The 20,609-nt window shown below is 38.4% G+C and overlaps 1 protein-coding gene across 1 annotated transcript in view; it reads right to left on the bottom strand.

The window, feature by feature from the left end:
* Nucleotides 1-3,853: 3,853 nt before the first annotated feature.
* The window catches only part of LOC137255199 (integrin beta-1-like), a 39,050-nt gene continuing 22,294 nt past the window's right edge, over nucleotides 3,854-20,609 (bottom strand). Inside the window, exons 11-23 of the mRNA XM_067792611.1 lie at nucleotides 17,979-18,056; nucleotides 17,238-17,423; nucleotides 16,364-16,440; nucleotides 15,622-15,673; nucleotides 14,862-15,017; nucleotides 13,471-13,613; nucleotides 12,213-12,370; nucleotides 11,292-11,401; nucleotides 10,565-10,657; nucleotides 9,888-10,014; nucleotides 9,022-9,135; nucleotides 8,397-8,563; nucleotides 3,854-7,344 (exon numbers count right to left, since the gene is read on the bottom strand). Of these exons, the coding sequence (XP_067648712.1) occupies nucleotides 7,276-7,344; nucleotides 8,397-8,563; nucleotides 9,022-9,135; nucleotides 9,888-10,014; nucleotides 10,565-10,657; nucleotides 11,292-11,401; nucleotides 12,213-12,370; nucleotides 13,471-13,613; nucleotides 14,862-15,017; nucleotides 15,622-15,673; nucleotides 16,364-16,440; nucleotides 17,238-17,423; nucleotides 17,979-18,056 (1,530 nt within the window). The 3' untranslated portion in view covers nucleotides 3,854-7,275. The remainder of the gene's footprint in view (nucleotides 7,345-8,396; nucleotides 8,564-9,021; nucleotides 9,136-9,887; nucleotides 10,015-10,564; nucleotides 10,658-11,291; nucleotides 11,402-12,212; nucleotides 12,371-13,470; nucleotides 13,614-14,861; nucleotides 15,018-15,621; nucleotides 15,674-16,363; nucleotides 16,441-17,237; nucleotides 17,424-17,978; nucleotides 18,057-20,609) is intronic.

The following is a 20,609-nucleotide window of genomic DNA, read 5'->3' as shown; positions in this document are numbered from 1 at the left end:
CTTTTGGCAGATTATGAACTGTACAAAACACAATCTAAAAAAGGTTAACATTTTTGCCCCCCTCTGAAAACATATGACCAGGGGATCCATTAAACAAGAAAAAACATTGGTTTGGCCTTAATTTTACAGACTGTTTACAACATGTATTACTATGACAAAGAAGCCACAGACTTGTACCAGGCACTTCAGCAGCTCGCAACAGTTCGTAGTTCAATTGCATAGTTTTAGCCTCACGTCCAGAATATTCAGACAGCTTGGGGATGACAGGTGCTCTACCATATACAGATACAGCATAAACCTGCTGACTCAGCATGTGTAGTTTTTCCACTATATATAGCAAGCTGGCATATACACAAAGCATATAAAAATACAAAACATGCTAAATAGGCATGGATTTACACAAATACTTTGATTATTAAGTAAACAGGCTCTGACTTCAGAATTCAAACAGCTAAAGTAACCACAGTTTGGCCAGTACACTGAAAGAAAACGCATGTAATAAAATGATATAATTAATAATATCAAGCTTGAGTTAACTACCCTGTAAACATACAAAGCATAAGTAGAGTTGTTCAAGTATTAGCAACATGTAAAGTGAAAACATTTTAGCACTATCATGTGTGGCTCGACCTAGTGATTCACAACTACCCTATGCCCTATTACATTACACAACATATTAAACGTCATGCATATTGTGAAAAATAAAAATCCTGCTTATGATAAAACTTATGAATTTTCTTCCTTTTCTCCTGAAGATAAGGCCAGACCAGTTTTATTTCTTGTTTACTTTTTTTGTCCTCAAAACCTAAAGGCAGGAGACATAAATACAATTTTAATATCAACAGTAAAAATAACATTCCTTTAAATTCTAAAAGCATTTTAATTTTGGTGATTAATGAAGTGTACATGGTTAAAAAATACCAAACAAATTAGCATGTAAGTTTACATTTTGGACAATTAGATGAATAGAATTTATTTACTGAGTGGGGAAAGAAACTTTTTCTCTTATTCTCGAAAAAATAACTACAACCGGCGGATCCATAAAACAAGAAATACAATTGGCCTGGCCAAATATTTGTAAGATTACAGAGACATCAAAATGCTTAGCATGCTTAAAAAATGCTGGTGAGGTAATTTTAAAAATGTGATACCCTAGATGACACGTAATGCCCTTCACGCTTAATTACATAATACACAGAGAGGCCAACCCCCCAACTGTTCCAAATAAGAGTTTCAAGGATCTAAATTAGTACTCTGAGCATAACATTAGCAGTCAACTAAATACTTAACATCATGGATTCTGGGAAAAACAACATGACACCAATCAAGAGAGAAGCATTAATTTCATAAACATCCAAAAGCAGATTTCTAAATTATCAGCACTACACTTCTTATTATCATCTCTCTTTGGCAAAAATGTGTTTAACTGATATTTTTTCGGTCTATATATCTGAACTTTAATGATTGATTTTTTTTTCCAAATTTCATAGAATTTCTAGTGCAATTCTATTGGTGTAATTTGAGGCTAAAATTCATAATGACTACAATAAAATCATAGAGGTTGGCATCTCTGAAAATATGGTAATGTGTAAAAAAACACCATGGGCCACACCACACTTGTGTGATGTATGATGGAACACTCTCTGACGACAAAACAGCTAAAAAATGAAGTGAGGTAAGACATATTGCAAATACAGCCAACAATGATTGCTCAAGGTCATGCAAAAAACAAGAGTTGTCAGTTAATGGCGGACTTGTCGCGCACACATGCAAAGTGAGATTCCTGGAGGAAGTCACATGACCTTGCACAACATATACAAGATGAACATATGAATGAGGACAGCACTTGAAATGTTGAACGGAATATAAATAATAGAAAAAATGTTAAGACAATCTTTTTCATAGCTGTTCTAACACAGCAGCTTGCATACTATTCACCTCACAACATATTCAAATGCTGATTAATACAGTACATGAAATACAGAATTTCAGTAATAACGATAATGCTGAAGACAATTCGATCTTCTCCACTTTGTTTTTTTAGCTTACATATTGTTTACCTCACAACATATTCAAAAGTAATAATTTCCTGTTCATGTACTTGAAATATGGAACTTATTAAAACATATACTTGAGGAAAACATATGTTTTTTTGCTATTTAGCTTATTTAGTGTACATACTATTCACCACACAACACATACAAAAGCAATATTGGCTCTTACAGTACTTGAAATATTGGATTTCAATACCATAAAAAAAAAAAATTACAATTTACTCTAAAAATCAATGCACTTGGGGCAGAAGCTATGGAGCCATGTGCCATGGAGTTTAGGAACAAGGAGATGTGATAAAATATAACAGCGTTGATTTCCTACTGACATATCTCCTTTAACACAAACAGGATACAGAAGTGTCTTATCTGAACAATTTGAACGGTTTGACACTGACTTATCCGAAACTTCAGCATGGGACCATGACAACAGTCTTCAGATCTACATGCAGAGAAGAACTGTATGAGAATATCAAATAAATATTTATGTTTGACACAAATGTACATTGGCAGTAGCTGTTTCAATGCTTCAACTTTGGTAAAAAAAATCATTGTGACCAACCAACACAGAAAAAGATGGACTAGAGTTATGAATTTGCTTTTTGATTGAAGCTGAACTCAGCAATATGCCAGTGGCCTCTACAAAATTGAATCTCTACCAAACAATCCAGAAATAAATATTAGGCTGTTCAGTTTTTCCCATCAGCCTAGTGATGTGAATTTATATAATCTATTCTTATCTCTGTTTCATCCCATCACAATGGGTGAGTGAATCAGAAAGTACTGTTTTACTCGGCTTCTATTCCAGGAATATCATTTCAGTGGGATTCCAGAAATGGCCTTCATAGATAGAGGGAAATCGAACTCGGACCTTCAATGTGACAAGTAAACACTTTAACAACTAGGCTATTCCATCGGCCATGTTCCCATTGAAACATGTCCTAAAAACAAACGCTTGGTCCACAACTCATAAAAAAAACATGTCAGCCTCACCTTTCATCCACTATATATGATCAAATTTTTTTTAAACAAAAAGGAAAAAAAGAAGAATGATCAACATCACTGATTAATTTAAAAGCAACTACCATGTGATTTAAATCATAAAATAACTTACACAATTAGTGAAAAGTTTTCATAAATTTTTACGCCTTTTAATCTGCTCTCTAGAAGATGAGAAACACACGAACAAATAACAATTGTGAGTATCGATCCAGGCTGTTACAGTACACAATGTAGCAAAGTCATCATCTAACTACCTGATTCATCTGACTGCCACATAACAACCAAATCAAATTGCTGGGAACACGCTCTAACCCAAAAATCTAACTAGGCTGATATTAAAGGTGACAATTATTTTACAAAGATTCACACATATTTCAGTTAACACAGGGACTAGAAGTGCAAATCTAATTCACTTTGTCTAATTGGCACAGGTAAGAAAATCTTTAGAAAAATTACAAATTAAAATAATACTTCGAATCTTTGGTAACTGCAGAAAACACTTAAGTAGGTGTATATGTCTTGATGCAGAAAGCTACACAACAACTCACAATCAAAACTATTTCTCATTGACAAGCAAACTATGGTCATAAGGAGGTGCAAGTGTTCATGCATTCTCAAAACCTTCATTATTATCGTATCAACATTGATTGAGACTCTGATACATTTCCAAATGTTTACAATCATAAATGAGAAATGAAGTTTCTCAACATTTTTTTTAAAAGTAAAGATATTCCTGATCCCCAATGTTTGTTCAGTGTATTGACACTAAAGATCATCCCGTCTATTTAAAATTTATTCCATTTTGTAAATGTTGGCCACAAAATAGCATATCTGCCTTACACCACATGTGTCACTAAAATAAAAACAAGTTTAACTGTAATGAAAATAGCAAATATTCAACACTCAAAACTGTATTCACACCAGTGCATCTACACAAACAGATCAGTAAGAGGAACGGAATTCAACACAATGTACTGTCAGTTTTTTATAAATAACTAAATGTTTTCATTGTAAGTATGGCATTGTAAAGCAATAAATGCAAGCCCGTGAGAAGGATATTACAGACTGGAAGCCCTATGATTACTCAGCAACTTTGGTCTCTACGTCCTCTGTGGGAGGCAATACAAGCTATCAGAGTATGGTATAATGAATGGACATGTCCTCTGTACAGACGACAAAGAGCAAAAAGCTACAATAAATTAATAATAAAACAAACTTGCTCTTGAGACGGAAAAACAAAAGCAGGACTACTCAAAAGGCAAACAGTACATGGAAGTTCTAAAAAAGGCATTCAATGATCACATAGTTGGTAAAGTTGACTAGATATCATGGTACCTATGTACACCTTCAAAGAGTCACTGCAAGATTTAATACAAGATCAAATTTACTGGCAAACAAGGTGAAGCTGGACCAGCATATAGAACATGTTTAGGGGCAAAAAGTAGGACAGTGCACAGCAATGACCATCCAAACACTGACGGCATCATGTCATCAACAGTCCTATTGCTGTCATTGACAGTAGACAATTCTTTATCAGCAGTCATCTTCCCTATCTCTATAAAAAGTCACAAAACGTTACACAATGTTTAGTTTGTGAAGGGTAGAACAGATGTAGTCTAGTGCATGTGCAGCACATGGATGAAATAATTCCGCTTGCAGCTGCACACACCTTGCTCATAAGACACTGTAGCAAGCAGGTAATATACTGTACACTTGATCGTGGACAGCCTGGGGCCCACAATGGCAAGTGCGAGTGGGTGGCACTCATACATGCTATTACAGATCAACTGTCAGGTCTGTTATCAATTTATCCTTGTTTGCCAGTACATTTAAAGGGTGGTTCCACTCCAGACATTAGCCTGGCATGCCATATAATCACTACCAGTCCTTCACAACTATAAGCAATAACAGAAATCATTTTAATTTAGAATTTAGACCAAGCAATAATTCCTGCTTCAGGAGGGTGTAAGAATCTGCAAGTATCGCTAATGCAAACAAATCCAGAGTTGGTAACCATCAATTTGCATGTTATCTTCTTAACTTCACGAGTGCCAATCAAGCCCTAGTCCTGTGTAAGTACCTTGACTAATACAAATGATTGTTTTGAAAAGCTGGAAGTGTTTCAGAAATATGGCAGAGCAAAGAGACAACTCAACATGTGAGGACAGTTCATGTTGTTTTTATCAATATTCCAGCAATATCATGATGGGAACACCAGAAATGGGCCTCTTATATTGTCAGGGATGGCAACAGATAAATCGGGTGAAAACTTCATATTGTGTCATCAAATGAGGGTTAAGATAATTCACAAAAATTATCAGTTTGAAATAAAATTGGCGGAAATCATCCATATATATGCCATCCATATATTGTACGCATGGAATTAAACTTAGGTCATCAGCATGACAAAACATTTTAACCAAAGGCTACTTTCCTTTGCCCCAAATCAACACGTGACTGTCCACTGTCCAGCCATTGTGTATACAATTCCTTTCAGACCAAGTCTTGCAGTGTCCCTTAAAGACTGACAGGTGACATAAGCGATAAAATCAGTTCTGCCTGTGGTGAACACAAATTTGTTGTAGACAATGTTGAAAATACATGAAAGCTATGCAGTATAAATGATTGTAAATATGGGACTGAATGTATATGTTTGCAAAAGACAGGCATAAACATGACTAGCTATAATGCAAAAATTTTGATTCAACTGGATTTCCTGAAGAAAGAGATCAGTACATGTATATAAACAGCTAGGAGACAGATAGCGCTACATGATACAACATACTGGTCAATATATACAATAATGTCTTCCTCCAACACGTCATGTGACCATGTTACCATGGCAGCAATGCAGAAGCCACAGATACAATACATACATCTAACTGGCAGTTTAAGCAGGTGCATAGGCTTAATCACGTGACTGTCATGGATATCATATAGACACAGAATCACCATGAATTCTAATCACAAGTTCTAATCTAACCAATAGGAAAGATATACATGTATGTATAAAGATTATACAATAGCTCTGAAAAGGATATTTCCTGTCCCTTCGTCAAGCCAGTTAATGATATGCATTGTATTGGCCCACTGCGCTGTAAATGACTAACGGTTGCCATGGACACAAGACATGATGAATATAGTATTTACAATGTGGACAACTTGACTGGAAGATGAAGATTTCTACACACTAAATGCTACTGGACTTTTGAGTGTATTGTTGCACTCAAAACTGAACTCTATAGACACAGTTTCCTCCTTTAAGACATTCTGTAGTTTGTCGTTGATCGAACAAATTATTTTGTTCTCAGAGTCAATTACACATTTAACATTCACTGTAATCCACTTGTTCTACATAAGATTTCATACTTATATCCTAATATCTGACCCAGACTTCAAAATGTCGACTCTTTGAATATCCATCCAGATTACAAAGGATCCCAGCCTCTCAGATAGTCCTACCCTGGTATCAAACTGCCCTACCTTGATATCAAAGGGCCTGATATCAAAATGTCCTCAGCCTGATATCAAAATGTCCGACTCTGATATTAAAGTGTTGTATACTGATACTCAAGTGCCCTACCCTGATTTCAAAGGTTCCCACCTTGATATCAAACAGTCCCATCAAAATGTCCTATGCTGATTTCAAATGGTCCTACCCTGACAATAAAACATGACATCCTGATTGCAAACGGTCCTACGTTTTCAAAGTGTCCTACCTTGATTTCAGTGTTTCCACCTTCCATCTCCGCACTCTACCCTGACGTCTATTCAAGTCTGCCACAGTAATATCTGCCAATATGTCTATGGAGTCCAGTTTTGTGTGGAGTAATTTAATCATCATCTCCCTAAAGGCACTCATTATATAACTCTATATCCATGACAACTGATGGAATAAAGGCTGTCATGGCAACAAAACAATAAATTAACATTTAAGTTTCACCAGTAACATACATGTTTTGCAACCAATGTTTTGTCAAGGTTTCCTTCAATCAATAAATGAACAATTTTCCCAAGTAATAGTTGACCATGGGTTTCCATGAAATATACCTCCTTTCATAAACATTTCTCAAGTAGAAACTGCCTAAATTGGTATCTGCTGGTATCGATTAGTACAACCAGAAAGCACATAAAATTCGGTCTGACTTATGGCTCGATGGAACTTAAGATGGTAGTAACTACCATCACAAAGATGTTTGAGTAAGTAACAAGACTGCAGTGATCATTGTCGTCCGCCATACATCGGGTTCTTGAAAGTCGATGTTGCTTGTTTGTAGATGGGATTCTCGCCCTGAAACACAGGAAAATAGGCAATAAAAGCATTGTCTGCTTCCAGTGCTTTTGGCTTCCTTTGAAATGAGATAGGAAGTTTACCATTTTTTGTTTTTGTTTTTTTAAGACCTTGACTTGCTGATCCTGTAAAATCAAGAAGAAAAAAAAGACTTCAACGAAGTTTCATTATTACCCAAGATTGGCACCTCCCAGCATACGATTTCGTCTTTTTTTCACTAGCTATACAAGGTAGAAGCAATTAATCAGTCCACCATCCAAATACTGATGGCATCAAGTCATCAACAGTTCCGTCTTTATCAGCAGTATGAAGGGGATATTCAGAGTCGTCTTTACTATCTCCAAAAAAGATCACAAAAGGTTACCAGATGGTTAAGGATTCTTTCATTGAAGACACTAGCACTTTAATAAAGGGAAATAACTCTGCACACCAGCACCTGCAGTGATAAACCAAAATGCTATCAGTCACTGATAGCATTTTGTATATTACTGCTAGTGTGTAGAGTTATCTCCCTTAACCTAAGTGCTTGTTTCTTTGACCCAAAAATGATTTGTAGTAATTGAGTATAGTTTTATGCCACACACAGCAATAGTGCAGCCATAACGTGACTGTCTGAAATATATTAGAGCTGGTCCAGGCAATCCGGTCATCTACCATCTACCATAAATATGCACAGTTGGGAACCGTTGACATGTGTCAACCAAGTCAGCAAGCATGACCATCCATCCTCAGAGAAGCCACTGGGTTACCAATGATCAATTCTAACTTGGACCTTCATGGATCAATCTATTTTTAGTTATTTTAGGTAAAGGAATGTTTGGTGCATGTTAACAGATCTGGTTTGGTTGTGAAGAGGTAACAAGGTTGAGAGTCTAGATTTCAACAGGGTTTTACGATCTTCATTCCCACAGATATATCAGGAGTCAAATTTGATTGGTCAGCTATTCTTTGCATCGTAAATTGTACGTAGCAGGTCCAAGGCAATTGAATTGGAGGATGGAGAAGTGATGGTGATACTGGAGACAGAACCAGGCTAATTCAACAACACTTACTGTGTCCCACTTGGCATTTTGTCGCTCCTTCTCAAACTTGGCAAATTCTCTCCTATCATGAATGATGGTCAACATTTTCCATATCAAGAGCAGAGCGAGGCCTACAGCAACAATGCCGCCCACAACACCACCGACGATGGCTAACACATTCACAGACTCAGGACACACTGAAACAGAGATAGTGAGAGAGTAAGTATGGTTTTACAATGCATTTAGTACTACTCCAGCAATATCTCTGCAGGGTACAACAGAAATGGGCTTCATACACTGTACCCATGTGCGGAATCAAACCAGGGTCTTCAGCATGACAAGTAAACACTTAAACCACCAGGCTCCCACACCCAACCCCACCTTCCAGAGTAAAGACTTCTGTATCCACATATGACTTTCTGAGGTCAATGATTACTAAATTCAAATCTCAGATTTTTCTTTTAATTCATGATGGTAAATTCTGACGAAGTCGCCAACTGACATGAATAATGCCATTTTTGTTTGAAATGCCAAAATTTGTACATCTCACACCTTTCATAGTTGGATCCTTATTGACACATCACCCCAATGAATACCCTCGTCATCAGATGGAAAAAACCTGCCCAATATGTCATAAATGTATATCAGTACTGACCTTTAGTTCTCTGGACTGTGATGTGCAGCTCTCCATCCGAGTCATACTCATATGTGAAGTAAAAGTGACATTCATCCTCATCTCTATACTGGCACTTCCGCACTCCGTCTGATTCTGTATCAAAACAGTATCAGTAACATAATGATCAGACTCACCACAATCAGCTTATCTAAAATTAGTGCCACAACCCAGCAGCTCACCTTTAAATGCAGGGAACAACATGATATAATACTACAACAATACTCCAGCTATATGGAGATCTGTAGATAATCAAGTCTGGACCAGACAATCCAGAGATCATCAGCATGTGCACTGACATACACCATTTGGATAAGATGACATGTTAACAAGGCAGCGAGAATGATGAGTAAATCCAGTCAGTCGTCTCTTACGACAACCATGGGCTACTGAAGATCAATTCTAAGCCTGATCTTCATAGTTAAATTTATATATAGACAACAAAGCATCAGTCAACATGGATGTTCAAATGTATCAGCATCACCACAAAGTAAGCTTTCATGCCTCTTTCAACAATATTCCACCAATATCACAGTGTGGAACACAAGAAATGTTTTTCACACAGTGAAGGAATTGAGGAATTGAACCCAGGCTTCAGTATGACAAACAATTTAACTACTAGGTTACCCCAGGAATCACCGAAGCGTAAACATGAAAGACATGACTCCAGGAAAACATGCCCACCAATATCAAACCCTGTTTGTCTGGTGCTTTTTAGGAAAATTTACAGAGCCAAACATCCATTTTGAGTGACTTTAGCTTTATTGATGTCGTCTCCCAAAGGCTGAGAAACAAACTATCAATATGATGGACACCTTAATTATTTGTAACAACCTTATCACACTCACCCCTTATTTCATCTTTAACGACAATGTTTTTACACTCTCTTCTGCACTGTTGTGTAGTCTTGGGTCCGGTTTTGAAGGCGTAACACTGCACACACTCCTTCTGTTCCAGACACTTCCCTGGGCAGGTCTACAAACACACAACACCTCGTAAAATACCAAGATACAGATCTATGTCCACCATCCTGAAATTCTGATAATTGGGCCATTCATGGTGTATTTGTTCACTGCTGCTGTGGTAATGTTTATGGACTAAAAATAACTAGCGAATACCTACTTGAGCTGTTATGAATCATTTACAAATTTGATGAATCAAACCATATCCCTACATGAATTCAATTCATTATTTGCAACCACTACAATGAAATATTCATGTATTTTTATAATGGAATGTTTTTAAGTGAAGTTGTACTTTATTTATCAAAATGCATGCAAAAGTGAATACATCTAAGTTAGGCAGAATAACACACTGGTACACTTTGACAGTGACGTAGACACAGGCTGTGCTATATCAACACTGTCAACATGGCCATAACATGTCAAAGAAATTTTGTTTCACCGAATATCAAGAACAATACATCAACTGCCGACGTGTTATTGCATTCATTATAAGGTGTTCATAATACACTCATGTGTTATATTCACCTCAATAGTGAATTCAATGCAGTCCTAATACTCACAGGGCACTCTTCACAGGTTGGTCCGATGTATCTCTCTGTCTTGTTACACTCGCACTTGCCACAGACACATTTACCATGATTGTTACACTCCAGCTGGAACATATACAGAACAGTTTGTCATTGTGTGTTCATGGGGTGCCATAGGGTGTCATTGTTATGAATATGACCTCAGTGTTTAATTTTGCAAGAAATTGCCAAACAGTTACCATTTAAATACGCCCCAGACAACTCAAATTTAACCCTATCAGACAACTGGACTGGCTGTAGGTATGATATAAGAGAAATTGGATGTTGGTCTTCGGCATGATGAACACTTGGTAAGAATACAGAATACTTGATACCTTCTGCCATCTTTAAATGCAGTTTACTTTTGGTAAGGGTTAGGGTTAGGTTTAGGGGTAAGTCTTCGGGTTAGGGTGACATGACAGTAATGAATATGGCTAGTAGGTATCCAGTATTCTGTAAGTGTACAGAACATCTTAACCACTACTCCATCCCCACTATTCATTCTGCTCCAGGTAAGTGATGGGAATGAGTGAGTTCAGGTTTTAGCTGCTCTTAGCAAAATTCCTTTAATATCATGGCTGGGGACACAAGAAATGGGTTTCACACATTATATCCAAGTGGGGAATCAAACCCGGGTCTATGGCATAATGAACAAATACTTTAACCACTAGGCTACCCTATCACTCCATCTGACAGAAAGATACAGAACATTCACACATACCCCATTGTCAGTAAAGCACTTTGACTTGTCCATGTTGCAGTCACAACCGCTGCCGTTGTACTGGGCGTTGCAGATGCAGGTGCCACATTGACAGCGACCTCGCTCCGGACCTGGGGAACATCATCATCTTGGTTAGAGTGTCACAATATGACATAGCAACTTTGGGTATGCATGACGCAAACATAACAAAGTCCCCATTAAAAGGACTTCAGTGAGTTTGTGGAACAGGCAACTGTTGTATTTGTTATGTCTTTGCCTTGTATGATGTATCTCTTAGATTAAATTTATGACAAGTAGTGGTCCTAACTTTACATTTACAGAGTAAAGCTACATTCATAGAGTTCAGCTATACTTCCAGAACCTACCTAGACTAATAGAGCTTTTCAATACTTTCAGTCTATCTACATTTACAAAGTGTCTACATTTACAAAGTCTATCTACATTTATGGAGCGTATCTACACTTACAGAGTATACCTAAATTTACAGTCTTTCTATGTTTACAGGGTCTTTCTACATTTACAGCGTATATCTACATTTACAGAGCCTATCTACATTTACATGAACTCTCTACATTTACAATTCCTTCTTTATTTACAGAGTCTATCAACATTTCAACATTTACAATGCCTATCTTCATTTACAGAGTCGACATTTACAGAGGCTAGCTACACTTAAAGACCCTATTTATATTTAAAGCACTTATCTCCATTTAATTGTCATATCTTCAAGAGTCTTAACATATACATAGTTGATATGGATGTTAGCCTCGTATTCACAGTTTGTATATAAACTCTGTGTACAGAGGAAACAATATATATTTATATGTCCATATTTAATATGCATGCTATAATATTATATTCACAGCTTGTATTCACACTGTGGAGAGAGAAATCAATACGTCAATATGTTGAAGCACCCACCTCCACACAGTTCCCCATCGTGGTAGTCACAGGAATAGTTGTCACACTCGCAGAATGTTCCACTGTACTTCTGGGCAGAGTTGGCAGTACGGGGAAAGCACTCGCACACACCACACACACACTGGCCTCGTCCTGAACACGGCACTGTCGAGTTTGGCCTGGTAAGAGACAACATCAACTGAGATTAGAACTGACTGTATAACTTGATTCAACTAGTTCAAGGTCCCATTTTGGCAACAAAACTTCAATATCTATCGGAAGTCAATGTTAAGGCACATGAGTGCAGATCGTCGCTAAATGATGCTGGAATCAGCTGCAGGATGCAATAAACCCAAAACATAGAAAACATAATCAAACATCCTCATTACCTTGTCTCTGTAAATTATAGACATATCCTCCTGACTTTTTTACCACCTTAGCATCATCTTGGATGTGTTCATATGCTATCCATCAACAATTTCTCTACTAGCTTGGGGGACCAACTGCAAACCTTATACAGATGAACTGCATGAGGATCATATATCAACTTGCTATGAAGCATGTACACATATCGTGGTTGTGACCAGCAGCATTCTGATGTAAAGTTTTGATATGAATTTGTCGTTTTTCATGGAGTTTCATCATTTATTGAACTGATGACAACAATCTGTTCAACATTATGAATTTGTTTCAGAATACATCAGTTCATGAGTAAAAAGTACCTTTAAACAGTATGGAATATTTTGCACAATCTGGTCTGGAACAGTTGACTGAACTCAGAGGCAACATTTACACAAGTGACTCTACACTTTTGATGGGTTGCATATTTCTTATTATGAACAATTCTACAACCAGTCATAATCATGGCAACAACTCTTTTGAATTTGAAGAATTACATGCAATTTTACATGCAGCATGCAACAGAGATGGCAACTGGCGCAAAGATCAACAATTAGGGCAAATGTAGAATTTGAAATCGCAACCAGTGAACATTGACAGGTAAGACAAAGGATAACACTGGCCTGTGGATGATGGATGCTGCTGTCTGTAATATACCTACATGCCTATCAGGGCTTGACTCAGTGCTTGTTACTTGCACTGGAGCAACCCCAAATTTCTAAAATGGTTTTTATCTTAGACTGCACCTGGCGCAAGCAGGTTAACATCTATTAAATAAAGCCCGGCCTATATCGCTCAAAACTAAAAATAATTCCTGTGACTTGAACCTAAAACACGGGCAGTAGGTCTCTTTTTTCATCTGGAAACCATGGCAACTTACTTGATACATTTGGCATCAGACTCCTCACTGGAGACTTTGCTTGAGTCACACTCGCAGTTCTTTCCGTATCGTCCAGGGTTACATGTGCATTTCCCACACTCGTATGTTCCATTGCCAGATGAACACAAGGGACTGAAGGGAATCTGGAATAAATGAGTGGGTGAGTGAGTGATCGAGGTAGTGATTGAGTGATCAGAGTGAAAGGGTGAGTGATTGAGCAAGTGACTGATAGAGCGAGTGATGAATCGAGTGAGGGACTGAGTTATCAGAGAGAGACAGTGAGCGATCAAGCGAGTGAATGAGAAGTCATATCCATGTGCCTATATCTTCTCAGGACCACAGAAACCAGTGGTTGATATTAAGAATCAATTACTATGTCTTTGATGACAGTTGCCCTGTATGACAAGTGTATAGTAATGGAGAATCCCAAAATACCACAAAGTTAAATGACTGATATGTGTTCCATGCCATCTCATAATCACCGGACAACACCTGAGATGGACAGGAATCCTCCCAATATTGATAATACACCACCTGATATGGACAGGAATCCTCCCAATATTGATAATACACCACCTGATATGGACAGGAATCCTCCCAATATTGATAATACACCACCTGATATGGACAGGAATCCTCCCAATATTGATAATACACCACCTGATATGGACAGGAATCCTCCCAATATTGATAATACACCACCTGATATGGACAGGAATCCTCCCAATATTGACAATACACCACCTGATATGGACAGGAATCCTCCCAATATTGATAATACACCACCTGATATGGGCAGGAATCCTCCCAATATTGATAATACACCACCTGATATGGGCAGGAATCCTCCCAATATTGATAATACACCACCTGATATGGGCAGGAATCCTCCCAATATTGATAATACACCACCTGATATGGACAGGAATCCTCCCAATATTGATAATACACCACCTGATATGGACAGGAATCCTCCCAATATTGATAATACACCACCTGATATGGACAGGAATCCTCCCAATATTGATAATACACCACCTGATATGGGCAAGACCCCTCCCCATATCGATAGAATACCACCCGATGTGGGCAAGACCCCTCCCGATATCGATAGAATACCACCTGATGTGGGCAAGACCCCTCCCGATATCGATAGAATACCACCTGATGTGGGCAAGACCCCTCCCGATATCGATAGAATACCACCTGATGTGGGCAAGACCCCTCCTGATATCGATAGAATACCACCTGATGTGGGCAAGACCCCTCCTGATATCGATAGAATACCACCTGATGTGGGCAAGACCCCTCCCGATATCGATAGAACACCATCTGATGTGGGCAAGACCCCTCCCGATATCGACAGGACACCATGTGATTATTATCCTTACCTCCTGTCCAGGTTTTTCACAATCACATTCACAGATCAGTCGCAGGTCAAGGGTTAGCTTCTCCGATAATCCCACCGGATAAATGGTGACTGATCGATTCCATCTGCTTCTGTCACGTGGACATTCCGTCACTGTGATCTCCACTTCAAATGTCACCTGGAAACACATCAAACGCCATCCTTACACATGTACAACATCACAAGTAACTCAAAGAAACATGAACAGCTGCATACACTGTACAATCAATCTTAGCATCATCTTATTGCCAACACCTGGCATCATCACACACCAATATTTGCATCAAAAGTCTGTTACTTAAATACAGAATACCGTATAATGCAACACTCAGCAATATTCCACCTTCATGATGGTGGCCTCTACATTTGTTTGAAGTGATCGACATCATGAATAACCACAATCATCTTTGATGAAATACAATCACCTAGTGAATGCTTTACAACACAATCTACATAATCGCCTTGTACAACAAGCATATACTGACAGAATCCCCTTGAGGTCATAGAAGTGAAATAAGTCAAATCACTATTGAAACCATATACTCATATGAACAATTAAGGGAACAGATAACAGCTCCGCAAATACACAATATGAAACGACTGGGTTCTAGAAGGAAATAAGGACAATTTACAGCAAATTATTGACTATCAATAGCACAAGGGGAGCAAGTCTGGACTATCCCGATTACTTGGTGAATTTGTCCAGTGGAATTGAAAGTTGAATGGTATAACGATCAACTCACATTGGCGCCAATGGTCAACTCTTCACACTCATTGGTCTCCTTCATCTTGTCTCTGAAACAGACATAGGAAACATGTAGCAAGCAGGGTGAAACAGCAGGATACCACCAAAGCAGTGAACATAACGCCAGTCCAAATCTACATACACAATATTCAACAATGTTAATGAACTTGCATCTCAATATTCAACAGCATTATCCCCAAGAAGGGGCAGTTAGAATTTTATTTGATCATACAGTATTTAACAATATAAAAAACAACTTGCACGATTGGGTTTCTTTTCGTTTGTGAAAATGATTTATCAGTGAATTTTCCAAAAAGAAGCAAATGAGCGAGTTTAGTTTCAAGCCGCTTTTAGCAATATTAAAGCAGGATACAGCAGAAATGAACTTTGCCCATTGTGTCCATGTGAGGAATCAAACCCGGGTCTTCAACAAGGCTTTAACCACTAGGTTACCCCAACGCCGAAAAGATAAGTAAAGACTTCTATATAGACATTTCTCAGGTCAATGATCACAAAAATTCATTTTTCATGCATCTTTGAAGCCTGTTTCCCACATATAATGCATTAGAATATATTTCAGGTTACAGGCCACAGCTTAAAGAACAGTATAATACAATAGCCCAAATCAATAAACTGACTGATATTCATTTTCAACTGCACTGATATTAACCAAAGACAACATCTGCAGAAGCAATTTCCTTGATCAATACCCAAGTGTCTTCAAATTTCGATGAACTCACCCAAAACACTTGGAAAAGAACTTGACAGTCACATTCTCAGCATTCTGTGTGTTCAAAGTGACTTTGGAGGTAATTTTCTGAAAAAAATATTTCTTTGAAATAACTCTTCAGCATACTATTTCAGCGAAGGAAACAATAAAAGATAATGGTACACCTGAGTGAGTGAGTGAGTGAGTTTTGTTTTACGCACACTCAGCAGTATTCCAGCTATACACCGGTTGTCTGTAAATAATCACGTCTGAACCCGACAATCCAGTGATCAACAACATGAGCACTGATCTGCACAGTTGGGAACCAATGACAAGTGTCAGCCAAGTCAGTGAGTGTGACCCCCTGATCCCGTTACTCGCCTCATTGACAAGCATAGTCACCATTTATGGCAAGCACGGGTTGCTGAAGGCCTATTCTACCCCGGACCTTCACTGGTCTGTGTGTGTGTAGGTGCTGGAGCGTAAAAGTGGTTTGAAGAATGTTTTAAATATATCAAGTCAAGTCAGTCACCCTCAATTAGGTCTGGGACTATCAGAATCACGTCAGAGGACACCAAACACAGAGACAATTGCCATGTAGTTGGCAGACCAAAGATCATGATCAGCATCCATGTTGAATTTGTCCTAACATTCTGAAGATTTGCTATTAGGGCTGCAACGATTCACCCTGACCTGTGGTCTCTGGCTAGTAAAAACTCATCAGTACTACTAAATGATAAGTCTGCACTGACAGTTAAGTAAATCTACAAATGATATATTTGGGACCAGTGAAGTACAGACTGGACCACTAATAACTGTCCACCCACTGGTCCTGTGGTCTAGTGGAAAATATTAAAAGGTTTCTTTCTCTGTGAGTCTGGTGACACTGAGCAGGAAATGCTTACGTTATAGTTGTCTCTGATGAGATCTACGATGTTGGAAGAGTCGTTGGCAAGTTCCCCAGCTTCAGAACCTTCAATAGCTGTGCTGAGTTTCTCATACACAGGGGTCTGGTCCTTTGTTACAGCAAAGATAATGTTGACGTTCTTCTCAATGATCTTGGCTGAGATCTGACTGACTGATGGGTAATCCTGAAGAAAAAGATGTTTCAGTGCACTTAAAGTCAAATAATACTAATATGATCTCTACAGCTTAATGATCTAAATTCCAAGTTAAACGCCTTATCAGAACAATCTAAACCCCACCTTAACCTATACATTTGAACCATCTAAACCCCACTCTAAGCAACAGTAAAACCATCTAAACCCCACCCAAAACTATACAGATGAACCATCTAAACGTCACCTTAACCTATACAGATGAACCATCTAAACCCCACTCTAAGCAACAGCAAAACCATCTAAACCCCACCCAAAACAATACAGATGAACCATCTAAACCCCACCATAAACTATACAGAACACCCAATGGTGTTTACCATTCTAAGCAACAGCGAAACCATCTAAACCCCACCTTAATACAACGTCCAAACTGTACTCGACCCTAAACTCTACAATACAGTCAAAATAAACTCCACAAACATCAGTAATCTCACTCATAACCTCTCTCCCGAAACCACACACAACCTCTCTTCCCAGATCCACAAATAACCTCTCTCAGTGGATCCATGCTACTGATTCACTCACCTGATTAGAGCTCTCTGTGTAAACTCCATTTGAGTCCATGTGACAGAGTCCATCGTTGGGTTTAACAATACCCCCAAGCTGAATAACAGAATCATGCAAATGTAACTCCTCCATTATAAACTGTCAGGTAACAACAGTAGACTGACACAAGACCCCATTATCCAGTCTTCTGCCAAGTTTTACAGTACTTATCATCTATCAGATACAGATACAATAGCTAGTTTTGTCACTGCAAAAGTATATTACTACTGGGATGCTAGCCTCTTGTATGTAGGTATCTTTCTAAAAATTATTCCCCAGACAACGAACTAAATCTAAATAATTATTGTTTGTAAAACTAGTTCTCTTATGTTTCCGATGACACTCTATTCTGTAAATAAATTTTGCAATTCAAAATCACTCATGTAGATATGGTAGAGATCCAGAACAATACATAATAAAATGTCTCATTCAAGGTTAGATTCTTTCAACAGATAGCTATCTATCACACCCTGGTAATTAAACAGTATATAGAACATGATTTAACATGAGTTAACCTTTGCCTCAAGCAACACTGTAATGGGGCGGATAACTTCACCTATGGTAAACAAAAGGAAATAACAGGTGATTCCCACTGAGTCAGTAACACGGAGTTTATTTGATGTATGCAATACTCTGGCAAGTAAGTATTGATAATATACCACTGCCTTTTGAAAGAGAGAGTGAATGAGTGAGTTTAGGTTATCGTTTTGACAAAATTCCAACTGTTTGTCATGGTCTTCACACAATATACAACTGGGAGAGCCATAGGAGAACTGTGTGACCTCATTCTCTGCAGTCATATAATTTGTTTGTTTCCTTATTGACGCCCCAATATTTTAGAAATAATTAATTGCGTTTGGACCAAATAATTAAGGGATTAACATCGTGATCTTTGATCTACGCAACTGGGATACAATCACATATTTTACAACGAAAACATTTCAATACTATGACATGCCTCTTAAAATAAGCATGAGATGCTGAAGGTCAGTTCTGACCAGGATCTTCAAGGGTCCAATCCAAGAGTGAGTGAGTGAGCATGGTTTCATGCCACTGGGAGCAAAATTTTAGCATTTCCTGAGTTAAGAAATCCCTGGGTGAGTGTATACACGTTCATGTCAGTTTGCAATATTCCAGCTATATCACTGTGGAGGACAGCTCCAGAAATGGGCTATTATTATTTGGGAATCAAAAGCAAGTCTTCAGCATGTTGGTACAAGCTTAAACCACTCAGTCACCCTACTGCTGTAACCGAACTAGTCACTCTCACATGTCACAGTAACCATTTCATCACTGAGGTGAAATAACCAGCTCCCCTGAATCTGTGTGAGTCAAGTTTTACACCGCTTTTAGCAATATTCCAGCAACATCACTGTAGGGGACACCAGAAATGGGTTCCACGCATTACACCTATGTTAAGAATAAAACCTGAGCCCTCAGTGTGATAGGTGAATGCTTTAACCACTGATGTACCCCAGCGTTTCTGTTAACACTGTCAGGTACCAAAAAATGTTGCTTGAGTCAAAGGCTAGATAAAACTGTTAGATATACATACCAGCCATATCACCTTTCAAGTTAATACAATATCATGAAAAAAGCTAAAGTAACATGCAATAACTTCACTACCATGCACCTCCCGAACTACGTTATTGTTAGTAAAAGCAGTGAATAACTTGGAAAGTCAGATTTAGAAATGACCTGGAGAGCATGCTTCTACTGTAGAAACATTCAACATCAAGAAGGAAAGAGAAACTCATTATCATACTTGGCTAGGATTAATCCTAGATACTTCCAAATATCTAGGGCATTGTATGGACTGGCTTGTATGCTTTGGTTTGGAAGTATTGGAGGGTGAACGGGAGGGGAGGGCTCCAGGGTGTGGAGATTGGAATAAGGGGAGGGGGAGATTGAAGGCTCCTGGGGGTGGGGACTGGAACACGAGGAGGGTGTGTGTGAAGGGTGGGGGTGGAGAAAGGGGGTGAGGTTCCAAGGAAAGGTGGCAGGAGGGATGGGAGTGGGAAGGCTCCAGGGGAATGGGCAAGGGAGAGATTCAAGGGGTGGGGGTGGTGGAAAGGAAAGGAAGGGAGAGGGGATGGCTTCAGGGGTGGGTTGGGGGAAGGGACTCGGGGTGAAGGTTGGCTGGGTGGGAGAGGAAGGAAGAGGTTTGAATTAGTTGGTCCTTGATCAACTGCTTCACATTTGTCATCTTACTTTCTACCAAGAACGCCAAGACCTCAGCTCTTACACCAATTCAAGGAATCCATCACCTTTTCTATACAGAGACAAAACTTTCTGTCAAAATTTTAGAAATTTCAAAGACAATTTCAAAACAAAAACAGACTTTGGACAAAAATCCATTCCAAATGTGATTGTTTTTATTTCAAATTGGCATGAATTCCCTAACATAAACAAACCTCATTATATATTTCTCAATGTTCAAAATTCTGGTAAAATATCTTAACAAACATTACAGAAATTAACGGAACAAACTAATCAGAACCTGTGTCTGTCAGAGTAAATGTAAAACCCCAAACCACACAATCATCATGGACAATAGAATGAAATTGCTCTTATCGCAGAGAATCTTAAATCAACTGGCTCTCAAGTACC

Source organism: Haliotis asinina, chromosome 11 (genome assembly GCF_037392515.1).
Source record: "Haliotis asinina isolate JCU_RB_2024 chromosome 11, JCU_Hal_asi_v2, whole genome shotgun sequence".
Taxonomy (NCBI): Eukaryota; Metazoa; Mollusca; class Gastropoda; order Lepetellida; family Haliotidae; genus Haliotis; species Haliotis asinina.
Note: the sequence above shows the minus strand (reverse complement) of the source record. Positions and strands in the feature narration are given on the sequence as shown.